This window comes from Lutra lutra, chromosome 11 (genome assembly GCF_902655055.1).
Source record: "Lutra lutra chromosome 11, mLutLut1.2, whole genome shotgun sequence".
Taxonomy (NCBI): Eukaryota; Metazoa; Chordata; class Mammalia; order Carnivora; family Mustelidae; genus Lutra; species Lutra lutra.
The window spans coordinates 70,093,536-70,116,633 of NC_062288.1; the positions used below are offsets into that span (position 1 = coordinate 70,093,536).

The 23,098-nt window shown below is 37.7% G+C and overlaps 1 protein-coding gene across 3 annotated transcripts in view; it reads right to left on the minus strand.

Annotated features, from left to right (window-relative positions):
- IMMP2L (inner mitochondrial membrane peptidase subunit 2) overlaps positions 1-23,098 on the minus strand; it is an 876,168-nt gene that overhangs the window by 256,520 nt on the left and 596,550 nt on the right. For all 3 annotated transcript variants that reach the window (XM_047694954.1, XM_047694953.1, XM_047694955.1), the window contains exon 5: positions 22,431-22,496. In XM_047694954.1, coding sequence (XP_047550910.1) covers positions 22,431-22,496 — 66 coding nt within the window. The remainder of the gene's footprint in view (positions 1-22,430; positions 22,497-23,098) is intronic.

Here is a 23,098-nt window from a genome sequence, read left to right on the forward strand (position 1 = left end):
TAAAACCCTCCAGAAGTCCAGATATATCACTAAAGTGATATGATAGTACAGACATAATAGTATACATTCTGCAAGAGACAGCATGGAGATCACCACACCACTTTACTCACAAACATTCAAATGACAGGCAGAGATTCTTCTATTGCTCTAGAACAGCAAAGCTTACCTTACTGGATACCCTGAACAAAAAATGCCAAATCCTAGGGACCGAGGAAATTCTGGAGAAGTGGTTTCCCTCCCTGGTTCCATATGAGAGTCATGGGGGCTGGGGGGAGGGGGAGGAAGAGCTTCTTCAATGCTGGGTTCTGGGGCATCACCTCCATCAATTTGGATTTAATTGGCCTGGCAGGGAACCCAGCCATTGTTTTCTTAAGTGTCCCAGGCAAGCTTTGAAGAGTGACAGATTCCTGGGCTCCATTCCTAGTTATTTCCAAGTCAGTTGATTTGAAGCGACTTCTAGGAATCTGTGTTTTTAAAAGTGTCCCGAGAGCTTCCCTGTTTGGCCAGGTTTAAAAAAATCACTGATCTAATTCAAAACTGCAGAAAGCAAAGTCAGTTGGTTCCAAAAATCATAAACCTAGAATATAAGGGTCAGAAAATTATATATGCATGTACGGTGACTCCTTGCTCTGTGGGGCAAAGGGCCCCGGAGACCTCATGATTCCCCAGCTACCTGGAAAGTCATGCTGACGACACCCTAAAGCAGCAATCAAAACTCCACTTCTTGAACCCTTCCCCTTAAAACGTAGACCAAATAACTTCCACTCTCCCCATATTTAAGGGAGAGAAATACATCCTCCCCTAGGGAAGTATACCCACGTTGAGTGGCCATATAATCAGGCTTTAGGGTACAGTCCAGTAGTTAACTTTAAATAAAATGCAGGCATCTCACTATACTCATTATATCAATAATCCAAGGACCTAGCAGGCTATTAGAAAAAGTTGCCATGTGGCACATCAAAGCGCAAGGGTGGCAAAAAGAGGTCTTACACATAAAAGACCACTGAGAGTTTCAATACAGACACACAGCAGAGGGTGTCGAAAGTGTAAGAGATCCTGACATTATAGACTCATGAGGACAAAACAGTAGCACTACATTATAAGTCCACCATTAGCCCAAAGTCCCCACATCTGGAAATAAAGGAGATCAAATTTCAGAGATATCACAGGTAACCATGAAAAAAGACTTAAAAAAACAACAAATAATTAGGTAATAATATAGACAAGTAGAAATAAAATTTCAAATATGCATAGCTTGTGGTTCTACATTAGAAATCATAAAATTAAAGAAGCTCAGAAATAAATAAAGTCCAACCACACATCCACCCAATGAAACAAAGGACAGCGGCAGTGAAATTCACAGACTTCCAATAAGTACCATCTGATCAGGCTAGACCATATGGGCAGGGAGCCAAGTTTTAGCTCATTAGCTAGCTAGGTAAACTTGAGCAAGTCACACAACTTTTCAGGTCTCAGTTTCCTTATCTATAACAGGAGGGAACTGAACTCTGTCTCCAAAGTTCAGACCCAGTGATGCCAACATGTATCACTCTCTTTTAGTAAACCAGCAATTGAATGAAGACAATAGACATCTTTTGGTGTGCTGGACCACTCAGCAGGTTCCGTTATAAAGAAGACTGACCTCCTAGAGCCATTTGCCTCACTATCAGGAAATGGCTTGGGTGTCGTGAGAAAGAAAAACTATAAGATTATATTTAGATTACTAGATGGCTCAGAGGGGAAAAAAAATGGAAGAATTTAGGAAGTTTTTATGACGAATACACTTCTACGTGGTGTTTCAATCATGACCACATCACATGCTGACAGTGTGCTGCATGAAGGAAACTGGCCGGAGAAGACAATTTGGGGACTGCTCATCGCTGTTGACACTCGTCCCACATGACAAAGGAAATCCCTACTTTGCACAGTTATGCTCAGCATAATCAGGGATAATACTGTCTTTAAAATGGAAACCAGAACCTAAAGTAATATGTTGAATGCATCTGTCACAGGAGTGGCTTATGCATTTCTCCTCTCCAGCATAAGTAAAACATTTCATTTTACCCAGCAACCTACTGGGAGAAACATCCCATTTTCAGGGATATTCTGTTGATGACAGTATTACAGCTTCACGGTGTATCAATTGAAGCACTACAAGGCAACATGCCACACAGTTTACCTTGCTTAGCACAATTCATTTCTAAATCTTCATTTATTCGCAGCTATTGTGACTGTCTAGAAAAACTTGCTGATGGTCTCAAACATCTTTCTTATTCTTTGGTGGTCTTTTGAAGAAACAGTGCCTATAAACCTTTTTGCTTCACATAAGCAAAAGATATCTGTGCAGTGAAGACGAAGTCATGGTTTGAAACTCTTATAATTACCTTAATGCACTTAAGAATACAGTCAATGTTTAATTTACAGTTCATACTTCTATTTAGAGGATAAAGCAGGACATACTGTTGCATGAGGAACAAGAGGTTTAAACCTGTGAATAATTTAAATAAATCACAATTTGGTTTATTTACTGCATTCATACCCAGCAGGCTTAATTTAAACACCTTTATGCTTTTAAAGTTTTTCCTGTATGCCTTCCCTATTGAGAGGTGAAATCTAAATCTTAAAAGTGTTCCTTCACAGATTCTGTGCATAATAAAACACAAAGGAAAATCATGAACTCAATTCAGTAACTGAAAGCATCTGCAAGTTTCTTAGGATCTGACAGTATAGTAACAAATTCTAATTCATTAGGCTTTTTTGTTCCTTCTCCTTCACAGAATTATGGGTGTACTGTTGAGCTCAATTTTTTTTGTTAAAATGGCATACTGCTCTTCTGGTAATTTAAAAAAAAATTGTAACTTGGTTAAAAGACTTAAGGATAAGCTCAAAAACACCACAACTGAATATTAAATCTGTTTTATCAGTCTTGTTGTGATGTTCAGAATCTGCTGGTAATTAAATAAGTTTTTAAAAACCAGTGGGTTGTTCTGGATTATTTTCACGGCTTATATAACAAATTCTATTTCAAAATATAAATTCACTATTTATTTCCATCGATGAGTTGCATTTCATTCAAGAGTTAAGTTTCTTGCAATAAATATTAACACTATGTGGGAAGATCTTATAATTTTCCAACTGACTAGGAATCTTTGACATCCAAATGCTGAACTTAAATTGTAGAATAACTCATTAGGAAATATGCAATAGCAGTGTCAAGATTTACAACAAATACATGGGAAGCGTTTTAAAAATTAATATTAAGCTGCTATGCTTGGCTTAATTAACTTTCTTCTTCATTTACAAAGCATATCTGTCTGGTTTTATGAACTTGGTCTCTAGTCCCCTTTCCTACAAACCTGTTTAATTAAAGTTTAACAGCTGTGTATGCTTTAGAAACAGCAGAATGGTTTTTCTCCCTTTAAATACTTAATCCTTTCTTAAAGTATGATCCTTCTGAATATATATTTAAAAGGCAATGGACAAGGAATAATCTACCAACAGAAAAACACTAGCAGCTTAAGGCATCAGCACTATGTATTCAGTGTGTAGACAGAACAGTAATTTCTAAGCTAGGAAATTCAAGGCCACATGGGGCATGAGCAGATTTTTATTCTTAAGAAAAAAAAAAAAAGATAGCTACATAAGACAACAAGTAAACAGACAAATAAGTAGAGTGTTTAAAAATACAGTATTTCGTGGGCTTGGGATATTACCATATACATCCAATGCCCAAGGAGTATGACTAATGAGGTAACACCAGATATTTTGACGAGATTGGGGGCATCCAGGGTGTTATGGCTGTAGATGTTTACAGCAGATATTTTGATCAGTGTTACCACTTTATCATTAACATGCAAATATTTATTAAATAAATATCTATAAGTACATATGTGTGTATATACATACATATCTATGCATACAACATATGATTTCTGAAATCAGTGAAAATAACTGAAGGGCAAATGGATATGATGAATCCTCGAACAGCACACCTTTCCATGTGAGATTAAAAAATAGTAACAATATAAAATTAATTCCAGTATCAGTAGCTAATGCATATGATTTCATGCTATGTCAACTCCAGCTACCTCTCCCCCAGGGGCTCTCGCCACCACTACCTACCTGACCACTGGCTCACAGAGGTATTTTGACACCCTTCTGGTAGTTAGTTCCTTGAAAAAAGTCTTGGACTTAACCTCATTGTCCCTCCCTGCACAGGGCTCTGTTTGTGGTACACATTCAACTAATATGTGTGAAATGAGCAGCCTGATACAAGAACAAAACCAATTTATTTTCAAGAGAAGAACTCTAAAAGAGGCTTCAGTAGAGTACTATTGTTCAAAATGTGTGTCTCCCATCCCTGAGGGAGAGTTGTATACACCTGCCATATTGATATTGGGTTGGGTCATGTGACTGGTTTTGGCCAATGACACATGAGTAGAAATCATATGTCCCTCTTCCAAACAGAAGCCTCAAGATCGACCCCATGGTTCTACCATGCTTTCTTTTCCATCTCACCTGTGACTACTAATACCCTATCACCCTGAATCCCTGAGAGAAGAAAACATGGAGCAGCATCTCATGCAACCTATGGTAAACTTATAATAGAGTGAGAATCAAGCATCTACTATAATAAACCATTGAGATTTGGAGGTCATTTGTTCTCATGGAATAAGTTAACCTAAACTGACTGACAGGGCACCCATTTAAGCCTTCTCAATAATAAACACGCATATTCTCATCCCCTTTGCTGTGCGGGGACAGTCCCTGCAGCATTTATGCTGCTGGAGAGAGCAAAGAAAAACAGATGGCTGAGATTCATGTTCTTTACCACTTGCTTTCCTTAACCTTCAGCAACATTGAAAATGTTCAGCACATTAGAGAGCTTACATTTTTAAAGATAAGGACTTGGGACTTATACTAATTGGACTAAGTTGAACTATTTCCAGAATAAACAGAATCATTTCACAGAGTGATATTCGGGATTGATGTTTTATAAATATTGCACAGAGCGTTCTGCAGTCATTTTTAATTTGCCAAATACTTATTGAGCACACCCTCAATATGCTAAATTTTGTAAGACAGGACTGTGCTAGATGCCAGGCTCCAGAACTGAGTCACTGCCCTTGATGCAAATTGTGCACAGGCAGAAAGATGCATGTACAACAGGCTCTAATACAATTAGATACATTTTGTACCTGTATGATCAATACAGTACGCTGGAAACAGAGAAGAGGACAATCATTTCTGTTGGGGTGAAGATACGGGATTTTTTTAGATGGGTGAGGGAGGGTGAACTGTCTGCCACATACAGGATAAAACATGAGCATGGATAGAGAAGGATGATAGCTGTGTGTGTGTGTGTGTGTGTGTGTGTGTGCGCGCGCGCCCGTCCACCCACACAGGCACATGGGTGTAAGAAGAGTGGGTAGGGGAAGAAGACAAAAGCAAAAAACCACCCACAGTGAATGGTAAATGTTATGAAAAAGGAAGCTAGTATTCAATAGGAGCACAAAAGAGAAGCAGAAGGTTTTAAATCGTAGAAGGTTTTAAAAAAGAGGTGCGGGAATGGAATCTTTGGCTTACACACACATCTGCACATATGTGTATATATGTAGTCACGTATCTATACACGTAAGATGTGTGAGACAGAGAAATGTTAAAAGTCAAATATTAAAGGGTATATTGTAAAATTCCCTTCACACACCTGCTCTTCCAGCTTTCTCGTTCCCTCCTCTAAAAGTGGAAGTTACACATTTACTAGTAATTACTGAGCAACTGAGAGTGCAGAAAAAGTGAGCACGAACTCCTGGAAAAATGACGGGGATGGGACTGGTGTTCAGGATCTACTGTGCGGTAGTTTTCTCATATACGTGTGTGTGTATACATATAGATCTAACCTTTTCTTCTTAACTGTGTCTCTATTCTATGAATGCATCACAATGCCCTTAACTGTATGGATGTACATTAAGAAAGTTTCAATCTTTTGCTATTATAAACAATTGTGCAAGTAGCCGCCTTCACACACTTCTTGGCACTCAGGTGCAGGTCTATCTACCAGATTAATTCCCAGAGATACAATTGTTGAGTAGGAGTTAGCCAGGCAAAAACAAAGCAAAGAAACAGGACAAGAGTGAGGCTGCTTCCTGTAAAGGCAAAGGTGTGTGAGGAGATACGTAACTGCCCAGAAACAAACTATCAGTATGGCGAGAACACAGTGGGGAGAGTGCAGCCGGAGAGACACAGGGCCGGATCATGAGGGATCTTTATGACCAGGTTCGTGAGTGTGGATGGCATGATGAGACTGACATTTAAAAAAAAAAAAATTGTTCTTGTGAGAGTGTGGAAGATGGGTTGGCAAAGATATGAAAGGGAAATCAATTAGGATACAGACACGGTAATCCAGTGAGGAAATCACGAAGCCCTGCTAACCCGTCTTCCTGGGCACTGTTAGGCAAGTCCTCTCTGCTTGCCTCTTGTTCGCCTCTCCTTTGGGGAGATTTCCAAGACCCATGTCTGAGATGCCTCATGGTATAGGAGCAGCCCGAGGGAGCGACGCAGTGATGGGATCCACCTCTCTACCCTGGAGTGGGAAAACATTCTTCCTGGTGCTAATCCTTCTACAGAGATTTGTGTACTCTCTGCCTCCCTCTTTTCGACAGAATAAATATCATAGAATTTAAGAGCTGGAAAACATGTTCCATATAACAGTCCAAGGGTCCTCAAATTTGTGAGGTGCTTTCCATTTTCCTAAAAGCATGAGATCACAGGGAGGGCAGAGATTTTGAAGAAAGTGAGAGTGAACTTCTAAAGAAAAGATTGGGGTGGGTTGATGCTCAGGATCTAACACTTCATTAAGCCTGGAAAGGGAATAGGCGGTCATGACACCATTGTGTTTTTTCCCACCCTAAAATTCCCACACCACTGGAAGTTTAAGCTTAGGCAGGGTAGCAATAGAGTCACATTGAAGAAAACATCATTTCATGCCTAAATAAGTAGAGCAAAATATAAATAGGTTAAACTACTCAAGTTAAAACAGATCATTGTTGAGAGACCTAATACTAGAACATTTTCTCAAATTTCGGCATGCATCAGAATCACCTTATTAAAACATAGGTTGCTGGCTCCAGACGCAGAGTTCCTGATGCAGTGCGGGGAAGTGGGAATCAAGAATTTGCATTTCTAACAAGTTCCTTGGTGATGATGCTACAGTCTGGAGATCACACTTAGAGGAACATTCTACTAGAACAATGCCACCCTCCATATGGTAGCTATGTTCCCTATAGAATATATGTAGATATATATGGTCTTCCACAATAAAGGATTACTAGATTTTTTTATGACTTTAACATATTGAGAAAAACATGTTACAAGCTTTACAATAAAGTCCCATTTGTCTTTATTTGTGAAACTCTTAGATTAGGATTAACACATACTAATAGCATCAATTTAGCAGACAAACATATAAAAGTTATATCAAAGAATTCAGTTTCTAAAGGTCTACTTCATGGACCTTTAGCCATCAAAAATAAAATTAAATGGCTTTAAAAGAACATATTTCCTTAAGTAACCTATGAGAATGAATAAAAATAAAAAGCAAATCATGAACTGGAAATAAATTTGATCTAAAGATGGCAAGGGGTTAACATACATAATATATTCAAACTAATGGGGGCGCTTGGGTGGTCCAGCTGGTTAAGTGACCCACTCCTGATTTTGGCTCAGGTCATGATCTCATGGTCATGAGAATAAGCCCCATGTGGGGCACCACGCTGGGTGTGGAACCTGCTTAAGATTCTCTCTCTCCCTTTCTCTCTGACTGCCCTCCTTTGCACCCCCTCCCCTGTGCACATGCTCTTTCTCTCTCAAAAAAAAAAAAAAAAAAAGGCAAAATAAAACCAACAAAAAACAAATCTATATCTATATCATTCTCCAAACTGATAAGAAAACACTGAATGCCATTTAAAAATGGGGAATTCTGGACTAATTCTTAGAAAAGGAAGTTAAAGATTAATAAAATACTCATTCCTATTAGCAATGAAAATAATATAAATGAAAACAGCAATGAGAAACATCTTCTCACCTATTGTATTAGCAAAGACGAAAATGACATTAGTACTTATCACTGGCTCAATATACTGTACAATATTCATACATTGCCACGAATGTGAAAAGTGAAACTTTCATATAAGTTCCATATGCATATCCTCTTTATTTCCTTCACTTTATAGGCAAGGAAGTTGCAAGTTTTAATTTTAACAAAATCATTATTTTTTAAAAGTCATGTGAAAATACTAGAGCTCGCATACATCAAGTTAGGAGTCACTTCAATTTCCATTAGGCAGTAAGCATTCTCTTGATTTTAATGATAGCCTTGTGAGACTTAGAGTGCGGGCTTGATTTACATAATCCCCCAAAGACAGCCCCAGAAATCCATTAAAGGTCACCTTACTTTCCCATACACATGCGAAATTCTAATCTGTTCATTCATTTCCTCTTCTATTATCACACTCCTTGCTTTTGTAAAGCTTACTGCTTATTATACTTTCATCTCAAATAGAAAATCTTTCAGGTTGGCTTTCCATCCTACTAAACTCCATTGCAGTATGTATTACTTGCTCCTCTTCATGTTATAGTTACAGATTAAATAGTCATTTACTTCCTGATGTATGTAATATTGGAATCCAAACTGCAGAAATGTTCCTTGGAAGCATCAATACACCTTGAGGCGTAGCAGTGTGGGACGCGGCGTTTATCACTGCTGGCTCTGGGCTGCATATTAAAACCAGGTATCGCATAATGGCCAGGGAGTAGAATTTATTTTTGTAATAAGCAAAGTAGAAAATCTCCTTAGTTCCCAAGTGTCCAGTTGCAGAAACCCAGAGTTAATGACTTGCTATTCATCATACCCCAGATATACAACTTTCATCACACAATTGACTCCTCTGAAAGGAAAGATCAACTACTGTCAGCTCCCCTAATAATGAAAAAAAAAATTAATTATTTTCACTCAAATTCTCCTTTGAGTTGAGGATGATCGATTTCAAAATCTTATTAGTTCTGCGAGTGTGAACCATTCAGATTCTCAGGGGAAAAAAACTAGGGAGACACTCTATTTTCTAAATCAACAATTTATGATTAATATTTCTGTCAACAAACATCTTCCAATATTACAAAAACTGCAAACATAGACTTTAGTTTCACCATCGACATTTTAAATACAGGAATCATTACCACTTGTGCCTAACTAAGATGCTATTATATATAAAGGTATCTCTCGTAATAAACTAGAGAACATTTGAATATTTTCTGTAATACAACGAATAAATTGAGGAACTAAAATAAATTACTTAAAAAAAAAAGAAAAAAGATCCTGTAGATTATTAGTTCCTTCTTCTCCGCACTGTCAGTTTAGTCTGGCATAGCCAGAACGAGCTCAAATAACAGAAGATCACTGGAGTTCTAATGCTGGACTTAAAAGAAGAGCTTACATAGCCTGGCGTAGTATTCGGATACATTTTCCCATCTGTAGGGATATTCCTTTTGTATTAGGAAGAAACTATTTGGGCAATGAAATTTATTCTACTCTTTTATGAGCATTGTGGCTCCTTGCCAGTGAAGATACTCTCTGCAGTGTTCTTAAAGTATAATAGCTCTTCCCCAACCAGCTCGAGACAAATATCTTCACTGTGCAGGTGTACCTAAGTGGCTTTGAGCAATGCAGCAAAAACCTCACTTGGAGAAACAGAGCTACTCTGTCTCAACCAGCATTTAACCAAAGAACCCAAGGCTTTTAAGCTAATTCCTCCCTACTATTTAAATTCCTGGCCGGGACTAGAAAATAAGTTCAGTATTTTCTACTTACCTCTAAGGTTAAAGGAATGAAAGTAGATAATACAGACCAGAATTAGCAAACTAGGTAGGGCCCAGGGGACAAATCTAGTCTAGTATCTGTTTCTGTAACTAAAGTTCTATTGGAACATTCATTTTATGTATTGTTCATAGTTGCCTTCATACTACAGTATCAGAATTGAGTGGTTTTGTCAGAGATGGTATAGCCTGCAAAGCTATAAAACATATTTACTATCTGGCTGTTTACAGAAAAAGCATATTGACCCCTGTTACAAACACCAGATAACTGTGCATGAAGAACCAGTTCAAGATCTCAAAAATACAGTAGCCCACATTTGAGTACTTTCAGGGAACATAGTAAAACTGGGTTTCTTCCAACTTCAGAATTTATCAAATATGGACCTATATCTTGATTGAGCAGGAGAATAAATTTTTTTTTCAACGATGACAGAAAAAATTGATAATCTAAAATGGGCAAAGCATTCTGTTAAGCTCTGGAGAAGCCAAATAGAAAATCAGTTAATAATATATTACAGTTATTAGTGTGTTAAAATTTACAAAGTATTGGGAGATATTTGGTCTTTAAAATCACTCTGAAAATAGAGATTTTTTTTTCCTTTTAAAATCAGAAAGGTCAATAACTTTTCCAAAGTCACACAGTTTGTAAGAAACAGAGTTGGAATTGAATCTATCATCTTACTCCAAGGGTACACTCCTTCTACTATTTTCATGCTACCCCTTATTACCCCTAGACACCTAAAAAAAGCTCTCATACAACAGAAGTTACAAAAATATAATAGGATCCATAACTAACTAAGTTAATACCTTAAACACACCTGCTCCGTCACATGAAATTCTTTCTCTAAACATTTTAAAAGAGAAACAGTGTGGTCAATGTTAGGTTGAAACAAGGTTAACTGAAACTGCGCAAAAATAGAAGAGCTATCTGTTCCTTAATTATTAAGTAATTATTCAGGCTGAAATATTCTTAAATCTTTCTGGCATACTTCTTTTTTTTTTTTTTTTAAGATTTTTTTTATTTATTTATTTGACAGAGAGAAATCACAAGTAGGCAGAGAGGCAGGCAGAGAGAGAGGAGGAAGCAGGCTCCCCGCTGAGCAGAAAGCCCGATGTGGGGCTTGAACCCAGGACCTGGGATCATGACCTGAGCCGAAGGCAGCGGCTTAACCCACTGAGCCACCCAGGCGCCCCTCTGGCATACTTCTTAAGCTTCATTAAAAAGGTATTTTAAGACCATCTTTTTAGTTTCCTACTAAGATAATTATACCTATATGCCTTTTCCAAATATTTGACAGACACGTTACTGTGAGCAAAGAAAAACAAAATAAAAATCAATACTTAGTTCAAAGGAGTATACAAAAGTCAGCATTTTTCTACATTTTTACTTGCAGGCCACAACTTCAAAAAGTTATACTACTAAGAAGTCTAATTAAGCCAGCAGCAAAGAAGGCGACTAGATTAATGCACTGACCAGCCCACCAGTGTGATGTGCTCCCTCGTAGGAAATATCAGACTCCGTGAGAGCACCTCCCATGATCTGTCTGCACTGGGGGAGGCGAGGGAGGCTCGTGGCAATATTGGGGAGTAAAGTCCCCAAAGTCAGCCCAAAAACAGAAGAAAGGAACTTAGTGAAAACCATCCAGGTTACAGACTGACTACTGTATTTTGGAGAGCAGCAAGAAGATGTTGACAAGGATGGAGCCAGACCAGAGCATCCTGCTAGGCTCCCAGCTGTGGAAAATTTTCCCTAATTAAGCTAAGCAATGGGTTTCCTCCCTGAACCCACCCACCCCCAGTCACTTCAGGTCATACACTGCCTGGAGAGAACATGATGGTTCTAATTCCTTTTAGATATGATGACTTTAATAGGAAGAACATTAAATAATAAGGACATTACTTACTATTCACTTTCATGCTCTTGCCTGTAATTTTCTATAAATGATTTTGTCTGGGTCACATATTATTGTTACCCAATAATTTGCACACAGTATCTTTGTGTACATTACTCCTCGGAGTATAATTTATTATTCTGAACTTTATAAATAAGCAATTCTGAATTTGCCATGTTTTCAAATACCTACCTAGGAGAGGTATACAAGTACATTACTATAAAATAGGTGTACCTATCTGTGTAATACACACACCAGAACACATAAATTATTATAGATACATCTGAAGTATGTGTTTTTTTCCTTCTGGAATAGTCAAGGGAAAATGCTATGATATAAATATTTTTCTAAACCTTCCAATCTCCTACTAGGATCCAAACCATATATACCTCTAGGAGTATGATTAGAAGTATGAGGGAAGGGGCACCTGGGTGGCTCAGTGGGTTAAGCCTCTGCCTTCCGCTCGGGTCATGATCTCAGGGTCCTGGGATCGAGCCCCATATCGGGCTTCCTGCCCAGCGGGGAGCCTGCTTTCCTCCTCTCTCTGTCTGCCTCTCTTCCTAATTGTGATCCCTCCTGCTGTCAAATAAATAAATATATCAAAAAAAAAAAAAGAAGTATGAGGGAAAAAGGACTTTTTCATTTTACCCCATATGCTCCACTATCGTTTCAATTTTCCTAAATTATACTAAGCCTGTATTGCTTTTGCAATTAAGAAGGGAGCTGGAGGGGCGCCTGGGTGGCTCAGTGGGTTAAGCCTCTGCCTTCGGCTCAGGTCATGATCCCAGGGTCCTGGGACGACCGAGCCCCTCATCAGGCTCTCTGCTCAGCAGGGAGCCTGCTTCCCTCTCTCTCTCTTCCTGCCTTTCTGCCTACTTGTGATCTCTGTCAAATAAATAAATAAAATCTTAAAAAAAAAAAAAAAAAGGAGCTGGAGATCTCCTATTCATCTCAAACTTTAACCAGAAAGTTGAGTACGACACAGCCCAGCTCCCTAGGTACATGTTGTTCCTCCAGGGATGTTCCAGGGACCTTTGTCCATTTTTATGGTGGCAATTGTATTTCTTTGTTCCTTTTGTTGCCTTTCCACCAGAGCATAAACGTCAGGAAGGCACGAACTATCGATGGCTTTTCATACTCACAACCTCAGAATCCCACACAGTGTCCAGCACACAGTAAATATTCCAGGCACTCAATAAACAATGATTAAATTGTGACTGCTTCTAAGAATATCTGATAATTACTGAATACATTCTTAGGTGCCAAGCACTGTGCTAGCCAAATTATAGCCACTATGTCATGTTATCCTGAAGAGTACTCCAGGGAGTACTACTGTAATTTCCATTTACAGATAAGAGAAATTAAGCCTAGAGAATTAAGTAATTTGTTAAAGTAACGCAAGAAGTGGCAATGCTGGGATACAAACCAAGGAAGTCTGAATTTATAGTTTGCGCTCCTGACCTCCACGACATACCGAATGAATCAATGACTATGCATAAGAGAATGAATAGTGGTGATGTTTGTATCTAAAGAAGAATCCTATTCAAGAGATGGGCAGAGTAAGTTCAAAAATGTAGCAAGAGAAACCACTAATGGGGGTGAGGAGAGTACCACAATCCTCGCTGTCACCATCATTAGAAAAAGCAATTCAGTCTAAGTAGCCTACTGACTTACAGCAACCGCACCCTCCTACATGAATGTGTACACACTGCAGTGCCTCTGAAAACCTCCCTATGTTGCTAAATCGATTATAGAAATAATCTCAACCTTAAAAATCAAGATCAACATTTTTGCACATAAAGTGGCTGCCTCTCTGGTGGTGACGAAGAACTACCTACTGCTAATGCACAGAGTTTTTATCAGCAATTCCATTTTTATTCACGGATACAGCAGCAGTGTGAGAAATAATCATCTGCATCTACAAAAAAGAAAGATTCCAAAAAGCCACGGGTTACCTACAAGTCCATAATTCTTTAGTAAAGAAGAATTCTCTTTCTTTCAAGAGGAAGGGAAGAATGTCCAGGAGAAATTAATAATTTCTCAGGTCGACACCAGAGCAAAACTGATGATTTTTCACAAATGCCTCTAATTTAGTGGTAACTAACCCTTATTGGACAGACCCTGGAATACTTAATTCCATGCTCAAGACCTTATCTATTAAATAATAGAATTGGTCAGAAGCTAAGCCCTTAACAAGGATGTGCTGTGCCATTTTGATTTGGGAAAATTCAGAATTCAAACTAAACCAGGCTTAAGTGGCTCAGAAATTTGTGAAAGTCTTCTGCTCAAATCACTAACAGCTAAGGCCCAGTGTACAAATATCTTCCTGTCTTCAAAAGCAACCACTTACCTGGGTCCCATTTGAGAACCATAAAATAAAACCATTAGCGTCCGTGCTCTGAAACATTCTATTCCACAATCTTTATCAGGGTCCTGGACACAAGTGTCTTTTCAAATTTCATCTTCATTCTGTCCTTTCTTTTAGGAAAGAACATATTCCTAAATCCTAATCTACCAAAACTGTCATAAATCAATACACGGTCTTCAGAGTGCCACAGAGATAAATTAAGCTCCTATTATTCAGAGCTACTGCATCAAAAAAAAAAAAAAAAAGTTATTAAACAAGCATCATTTTTAGTTTTACTGGGGAAAACTCAATTTAGTTCTGTTTTTCTTCCTATAAAGCTTCATCATTTCCTGGAACATAATATGATTCAACCATCTGTGATAGGCTAATATTGATTTCCGTATCTTCAATAGCACACTTAAAATCAACAAGTTTTAAAATGTTTCATTTCTAGTGATTCAATGGATTTTTTTTGCTAATATCAGATAGTTATTTTTAATAAATTAGGGTGTTTTGACATTTTACAATATAGTCTCCAGACCTGAAGAGGAATTATGATTTAAATATTTTACAGTGAGAGAAGTGTTATGGTTCTTTAATGCAGGATATTTTGCAGTATCAGTAGTTGTTACAGAAAGTCCTACACTGTGCTTTCTAGCATGGAAATGACTGTGTCATGAGCAGGGCCTGCCTCTCCACAACATCATTGATCCTGCCCAACCAAAGGCCTCCCTGGGGCCAGGAAGTGATTGTTCTCTATGAACCCTTCTTGAAATTCTCCTGAACAAGGCAAACCACAAACTAAAGAAAATCAAATCATGCAAAGTGAATTATAAAGTAGATTACATTTCACGGGTAGGGTGACCATTTGTTGCAGTTTGTCTTGGCAACCACCCTATGCTGATTATTCCAACATAATAATCATCCCCTTTCACTCTCCAAAGTGTCCTAGTTTGGTGATTCACTGGTGATTTACTTCATGGAGCTCGCTAATGACATAGATTCCCAGATTCCAAGTATCTGTCTGCAAAGTGTATTTTAGTAAGTAAGAAGGGAAATGATAAAAGGCTTCATTTTTGATGGGGCTGAGAAAATCTGTGAAACAGAAGTACAAGTGCCCAATAAAAAATGTTGATGCCTTACAAATTTCAGTTGCAGTTGATTCATATTGACTTCCTGCAGTTTGGTGCTTTGTATTCATTTTATCTTTTTCTAAAATAGCCTTTCTGTGTGAGTCATAACAAATTAATAAAAAAAAGCAAATAACTATGAAAAATATTTTGGTGGAACTAATGGCCTTGTCTAAATATTACTTTCATTAGCTTTTTACTGTTCCTGTTACAGATAAGCAGACCCATTTGGGCAAACTTGATGAAAACGGCTAGATTTCTAGCTAAGTTATCCACACAATCAAGCAACTGTCTTGTGATGTTAATCAATGTTGACATCATGACAGAAAGTTCAGACTTGCAAAACTCACCTCTGCTACCATCTTAGGAGCATTTGGCTGAATTCACTGAACAAATGCTTCAACGCTACTTTTGCCTTGTCAATATAACCGTAATGACTGTGATTACAAATAATGTGACTATTTTTATGAGTCACTCTGAAAATCTCAAATCAAAGTAGTCATCATTCATGTCATAAACAAAGATACTTAACCACTTTTAGAAGAAGCTATGTATTATTTCCTCAAGAGAAAAATACTTTGACCAGTTACTTGGGTCAGACTGCCTCCCTTTCGTCTATTCTCCACACAGCACAGAGGGATCTTTTAAAAATCCCAATCACATCCTATCACTCATGACTCAAAACATTCCACGGGCTTGCCATCCCATTACAATAAAATCCAAAGTCCTTCCTATGACCCACGGAGTTCTGCAAACCTCTGATACTAGTCTCCTACATGAATTTTCCTCATTCAGTTGGGTCTGATATCCTGACTTCTTTCAATTCCTTAAACTCACTTACTGTGTACCCTTCTCAGGATTGAATCTGTTATTTCTTTGGTGTGAACTGCCTTTGTCCCAGATCCTACTACGGCTCTCTTCCTTCCTCCCGTAATATAGGAGTCTGCTACATATCTGCTCATTAGAGTGGTTCACAGTGAACATCCTGCCTAAAATAGCAGTCCCTGAACCCCCACTCTATACATCCTTTCTGACTTTATTTTTCTTTAGCACGTCTAGCTCAGTGTTATGTCTTGCATCATGTGTTATGTATTTGCCTGTTATCTGCTTCTAACCACTAGGATATAAACTCCATGAGAGCAGGGACTCTGTCTCTTCTCTTCAATTATGTCTCTCTAGTGGTTACACCAGTATTCATTAAATGAATATTTCTAAGGCCTATTGGTTAGCAATCTGATTAAAGTAAATAGAACCTAATCATCTAAACTAATTTCAGAATTGGTGTTGAAATGTTTTGACTTCTGAATCTGAAGTCCACCACTCCCCCATTGCATTTGATCTTTAAATCCACTTCCTCTGAAATGTGTATTTTGCATCTCATTTGCATTTCAAATGCAGCGTTGGTAAGAGTATAAATAGATTGGTGAGATGGGAAGCAAACCTCTTGGGAGGGAAATCTGGCTGTATACACTAGAACTAAAAATAACAACAACAACAATAACAACAACATACATTGACCTAGTATTTCTTTTTTTTTTTAAAGATTTTATTTATTTATTTGTCAGAGAGAGAGAGGGAGAGAGAGCGAGCACAGGCAGACAGAATGGCAGGCAGAGGCAGAGGGAGAAGCAGGCTCCCTGAGGAGCAAGGAGCCCGATGTGGGACTCGATCCCAGGACGCTGGGATCATGACCTGAGCTGAAGGCAGCTGCTTAACCAACTGAGCCACCCAGGTGTCCCTGACCTAGTATTTCTAATTCTAGCTATCTGTTCTACAACAATAAACACACAAGTGTCCAAAAATATGTGTGCAAGAATGTTCATGATAGCATTTTGAATTTTTCCAGTTTGTGTTATTTCTGTAATTTAAATCAATTACTCAATCTTCCCCAGAGGGTAGGGTCAAAGCAATGACCAAGGAGAACTACTTATAGTTCTATTGAACATGAGGCTTCAAAGGCTGAAGCTAAGTGAAGTGAGTGCTGACTACAATGTCCCAGTTTGGCAGGCCTCACAGTGTCTGCCAGACATACAAGCCCCTTCAGAGAGGTTCCTTAGAGCCAAAGGGTCTGTTCTAGGTGACTGGCCTACATAGCCACAACCGGCCAGACCAAGGAAGGGCACCCACCCCAAAGGCAGCTCATGAGTTGATTGACCAGTGGCATGTCAGGTGGACATAGCCTGGTTCTGCACCTCAAAGGGACATACTCAGCTTTCTCTCAGGTAGTTTAAACAAAAGGCACATCCAAGGAAGTCAACAGTTGGCAATGGAGCAAAAGCCAATGGGAACACAAGCAAGACAGGCAAACAGAAGGATAGAGAGTACAGGTGCACAGAAGCCGTAGTCCCATTTCTAGTCCTCAGTGAGGTGAGGCTGATCCCGGGCTTCTGCCACACTCCTTTCACCAGGCAGAAACAAAACATCAGTCAACCATCTGCTGAATTATCTTTAAAATAATGCTCTTTAAACTATATTTTACTATGTACCTGTTTTTTATAACTAACAGAACATTAAATTGACGATTAGATTAAGCCTTGAAAGTGCTTAGCTCTGAAAAGATAATTGTTTCCTCTCTATCCACTAATTATGTATAATTCACAATAAAAATACTACAAAATCCACAAAAAGGGTGAGTCCTAATAAGTCAGATTTTTTCTTTGATCATTTTATGAAATACCAAGTACTTTCCAAAAAAAAAAAAAATCTGGTGATGTGCATTCAGGTTTAGCTTGCCTAATAAGTAATCAAGTATTATCCAAGGTAAGACTGGTAAGGGAAAGTCCACATCACAGACCAAAGCACTTTGTCTACCAAAAGTTAGGACACCGATAGACAAATGATTTCTGATGGAAGAAAGACAGCATATTTTTAAATTTTTTAAAATATGCTTTGACATTAAAAAAAAGACAAACCATAAGAGACTCTTAATGTCACAAAACAAACTGAGAGTTGCTGAGGGGTGAGGGAGTAGGGAGAGGGTGGTGGGGTTATGGACATTGGGGAGGGCATGTGCTATGGTGAGTGCTGTGAAGTGTGTAAGCCTGATAATTCACAGACCTGTACCCTGGGGCTAATAATACATGTTAATAAAAATAATTTTTAAAAATGGGTCACCGACAAAAAGAGGTAAGCATATCAGTAAATACTACTGTTTTACCTAATACCTCTTAATATTTTTCAGTGCTGTTAGGAAATTGTTAGGAATATATTCAATTATTAATTTGAAGCCCAGGAAGCCTAGAATTTTTAAGCACCTATTTTATTCAGAGGAATAAAATTTTAAATTTTTGTTTAAAACACGAAATATTTAAAAAAATTATTTTTCTAATCAATTATCACAAAGGTTTCAGAGCCTACATACTGGGGAAGCCTTGAGTCTTGGTACTTCCATTCCTTATGTTACTCAGTGCTTCATGATAGAGGTGTAATGAAGGGAGACAAAAAGGGCCACATGTCCAAAGGGTTAATTTTCACACAACAAACAGCCAGCCTTTCCCCATGTGGGTGTGAAAAAAGCAAGGCTTAGAGGAAAAAAAAAAAAAAAAAGATAGATCCCCGTCTCCTTTCCCTCATCTCCCAGCCCTGTACCAACAACCCTCATTCTAGTTCAGCCACTCTGTGAACCCAACACAGTATTTACACATACTGATTTCTTTCTTTCTTTCTTTCTTTCTTTCTTTCTTTCTTTCTTTCTTTCTTTCTTTCTTTCTTTCTTTCTTCCTTTCTTTTTTTTTTTTTTAGATTTTATCCATTTATTTGACAGACAGAGATCACCAGTAGGCAGAGAGAGAGAGAGAGAGGGAGGGAAGCAGGCTCCCTGCTGAGCAGAGAGCCCGATGCGGGGCTCGATCCCAGGACTCTGAGACCATGACCTGAGCCGAAGGCAGCGGCTTAACCCACTGAGCCACCCAGGCGCCCCCATACTGATTTCTAATTACAGAGTTTTTTCTGTCTGACCAAGTTTTACCATCTCACATTGTTGACTCTTCAGCTAGTGACCAATAATGATATATCTGAATTAAAGCTGTGTTCTCTTTGGATGATAATGTAAAATGAATCCCTTGACGTTCCTAATCTTGTTAGATTATTTGACATAGATAAAATTTTTGCTCCCTTTGTTGATTAACTCTTTTTTTGTTTTTTTTTTTTTTAAATAGCCTATGGAGATGTAATTTATGTAACATGTAATTTACCCATTTAAAATGCACAATTCATTGTTTTTAATATAGTCACAGAGCTGTGGAACTATCATACTTTATTTTCATACATTTATTTTCAACATTTTCATACCACCTACCAAAAACAAACAGACGAACAAAACCAAAAACAACAACAAAAAAATTGTACCCATATCTCTCATTCCCCTTTTTCATGCCCCTAGGAACCCTTATTTTTTGCCTCTATGAATCTGCCTATTCTGGACATTTCATATGCCATAAATATAATCCAATGCTGGTCTTTCGTGACCAGCTTCAATCTTTTAATATAACGTATATTTTATATGCTTACTCATTCCCTGAATAGGATTTGCATCACATCCACACAAACTGTCTTCCAAATATTAAAAGTATATTTTGGGGGCACCTGGGTGGCTCAGTTGGTTAAGCAGCTGCCTTCAGCTCAGGTCATAATCGCCAGGTCCTGGGATCAAGCCCCACATTGGGCTCCCTGCTCAGTGGGGGAGCCTGCTTTCCCCCCTCTCCCTCTGCCTGTTGCTCTGCCTACTTGTGGTCTCTCTCCATCTCTCTAATAAATAAATAAAATCTTTAAAAAAAAAAAAAGCGTATTTTGGACATTTATGGACGTATATCAAATAGTTCTCCAAATTTACTGCTCTTCTCAGTTTCTTACTGAAATCAGAAGACTAGATAGGATCTTCAAAATAGAAAGTAATCACCAAATTCTGCAAACTGACCACACAAATCCTACACATAACAAAAACTAAACTCTTTGATATAAATACACTCACACCTGACTAAAATCACATTATTATACACACTCATCCTCCCCCAAATGCCCAATCTATTTATGGAATCAAAATAAAAGGACCTCCTATAATTCAAAATATTAAATAACCAGTACAAAATGAGCAAATGCATTGAAAAGACACTTCACCCAAGAAAATATACAAATGGCAAGTAAGCATGTGTGGAAACATTCTCAACATCAGTAGCCTTCAGGGAAATGTAAATCAAAACCACAATGAGATTCTACTTTATACCTATGAGGATGGCTAATGAGAAATATTCATAATACCAAGTGTTGGCAAGGATACAAAGAAAATCAGACCCTTGTGCATTGCTGGTAGAACATAAAATATTATAGCCACTTTTGAAAACAGTTGGGTAGTTAACCAAAGTTAAACATCTACTTCACTGTAATAGCTAGCATCTCTAGGAATATAGGCATTTTAACAGTGATACAAGCAAATACATTTCAGTAGAAATAAAAACGCATTTCTACCCGAAGACACACATCTGTAGCATTTATATAAATGTTCATATCTTTACTCATAATATCCCTAAACTGGAAAAAGTCTAATGTTCATTAGCTCATAAATGAATATACAAAATGTGGTAGGTCCATACAATGGAACCATAAAAAGGAACAAATTACAGATATACACACATAGGGGATTAAAAAAAAATTCTGATATGGGGGGGAACACAGGTATAAAAGACTACATATTGTATAATACCATCTAAATAAATTTTCTAGAAAAGGCTAAACTATGGAGACAGAAAGCAAATCCCTGGTTGCCTGGGACTGGCCAACTGGGACTGGTGGGAGCCTCACGTAAGTGCAAATGGAAGGAGGGAACTTCTAAAGGTAATGGAAGTGTCCAAAAATCAGACCGTGGTGAGGCTTGCACAATTGTATATACTTATACTGAAACTCATTACACTGTATATTTAAAATGGGTGAGTTGTACAGTATATAAATTTTACCTCAAAAAATCTTTTAAAACAAAAAAGACTGTACAAATATTCATAAATATAAACCATTCAAACCATCTTGCAATAGCTCCATTCATATAATGCATACTACTCATGGACAGGTAATCATGACATGAACATTTTTGCCATTCATTCCTACATCAGCAAGTTCTCACACTGCAAACAGTGTGAGGACTCCTTTATACTTGTAAAAATAACCAAGGCTCTCAAAGAACGTTTCGTCAATATTTACCAAACTAGAAAATACAATATGTCAGTATTTACCATATGGGAAACAAAAATGGTAAATTAAAAAAAAATCTTTATAGATTCAATCTAAAAAAATAATAAACCTATATGTTAAATGCAGTAGCATTTTTTTTCTATTTTTGCCAATCCATTTAGTGTTTGGATGAATAGGAGACAGTCATATTCCAATATCCACTCCTGCATTCAATTTGATGGCATAGCACACATCATATAACCTTGGAAAACTCCACTATACACTCAAGAGAAAATGAGAGTGAAAAGGCAAACAGCATCTTAGTATTATTAGGAAAATAGTTCTGATCTCACTGACCCTCTCAAAGGGTCTTGGGAATGCCCAGCGATCCTCTGGCCATCCTTTGAGAACTGCTGGCTTTGATTCTGTCTTAAAACCAACCGAGATTCATTTTAATGAGGTTGTTTAATCTGTAGCGTCATTAATATAGATATTTTAGAATTAAGTTTTTTGGCAAACAGGCTCAGAAAATTTTCTGAATATTGGGGCACCTGGGTGGTGCAGTTGGTTAAGCATCCGATTCTTGGTTTCAGCTTAGATTGTGATCTCAGGGTTGTGAGTACATGTATAGAAAAGCTCCCACTTAGTTTCTGTATTTGCTTCTAAAATAAAAGATGTTCATGAATTTGTCTAAAATAAACCTTAATACCATAACCTAAAACAATCATGCTAATTTTAATATTTGAAAACACAATTATTTAGTGGTCAGTTTAGAAAACCTGGTCAATTTCAGTTAATATTTATTTCTCCTATGCCTTGCAGATAAAAGATAATAATATAATCAAGAGGCTATATTTGCCTTACGTCCTGAAATGGTTGATGATGCTCACTGAAGACATACCAGTTCATTTGGGATGTCTCCAAAGCTTTGGTCCTCTGAATTGAGTGTACTTCCCAAGTGATATGATTTAAAACTCAATGAAATTCCAGAATTTATAACTTGAACTTAAAAACAACAGTTTCAGTACTTACTTTACAATATCTCCTTCAAGAGCAATCACTCTTTTAATGATCTTCTGTTCTGGGTTTTTAGGGGACCTAGAATAAAATAAGGTTATACAATCAGTTAAGTCTCTATTGTTTTAAGACAATGAAAAGCAATTTTGTGACAAAAGGGCTATATTAAAATCTTTCCCACCCATGACAGTGACATCAATCCTACCTAGGTCTCAAGTAATAGAAAGTTACTATTGACGTCATTCTCATTTTAAACCTTTGGAGGAGGAGAAGCCATGCTGAAAGTTTATTAAAATAAAAAATACTGAGGGAGGGTGCCTGGATGGCTCAGTTGGTTAGGTGACTGCCTTCAGCTCAGGTCATAATCCTGGAGTCCCAAGATCAAGTCCCGTATTGGGCTTCCTCCTCAGCAGGGAGTCTGCTTAACCCTCTGACCCTCTCCACTTTCATGCTCTCTCTCTCTCTCTCTCTCAAGTAAATAAATAAAATCTTTAAAAAATTAAAAAATAGAGGGATAAGAATTTTAACATTAGAGCTAAGCACCTGTAAGAAAGAGGATTCATACATAAGAAAATGCTTGAACACTTGTTTAAAATCACATACTTAAGTTTCTTTAATTCATTTAAAGTAAACAGCGGAATTTGATTTAAATCCTCAAGAAAACAATAAAGATGAGACGTGTT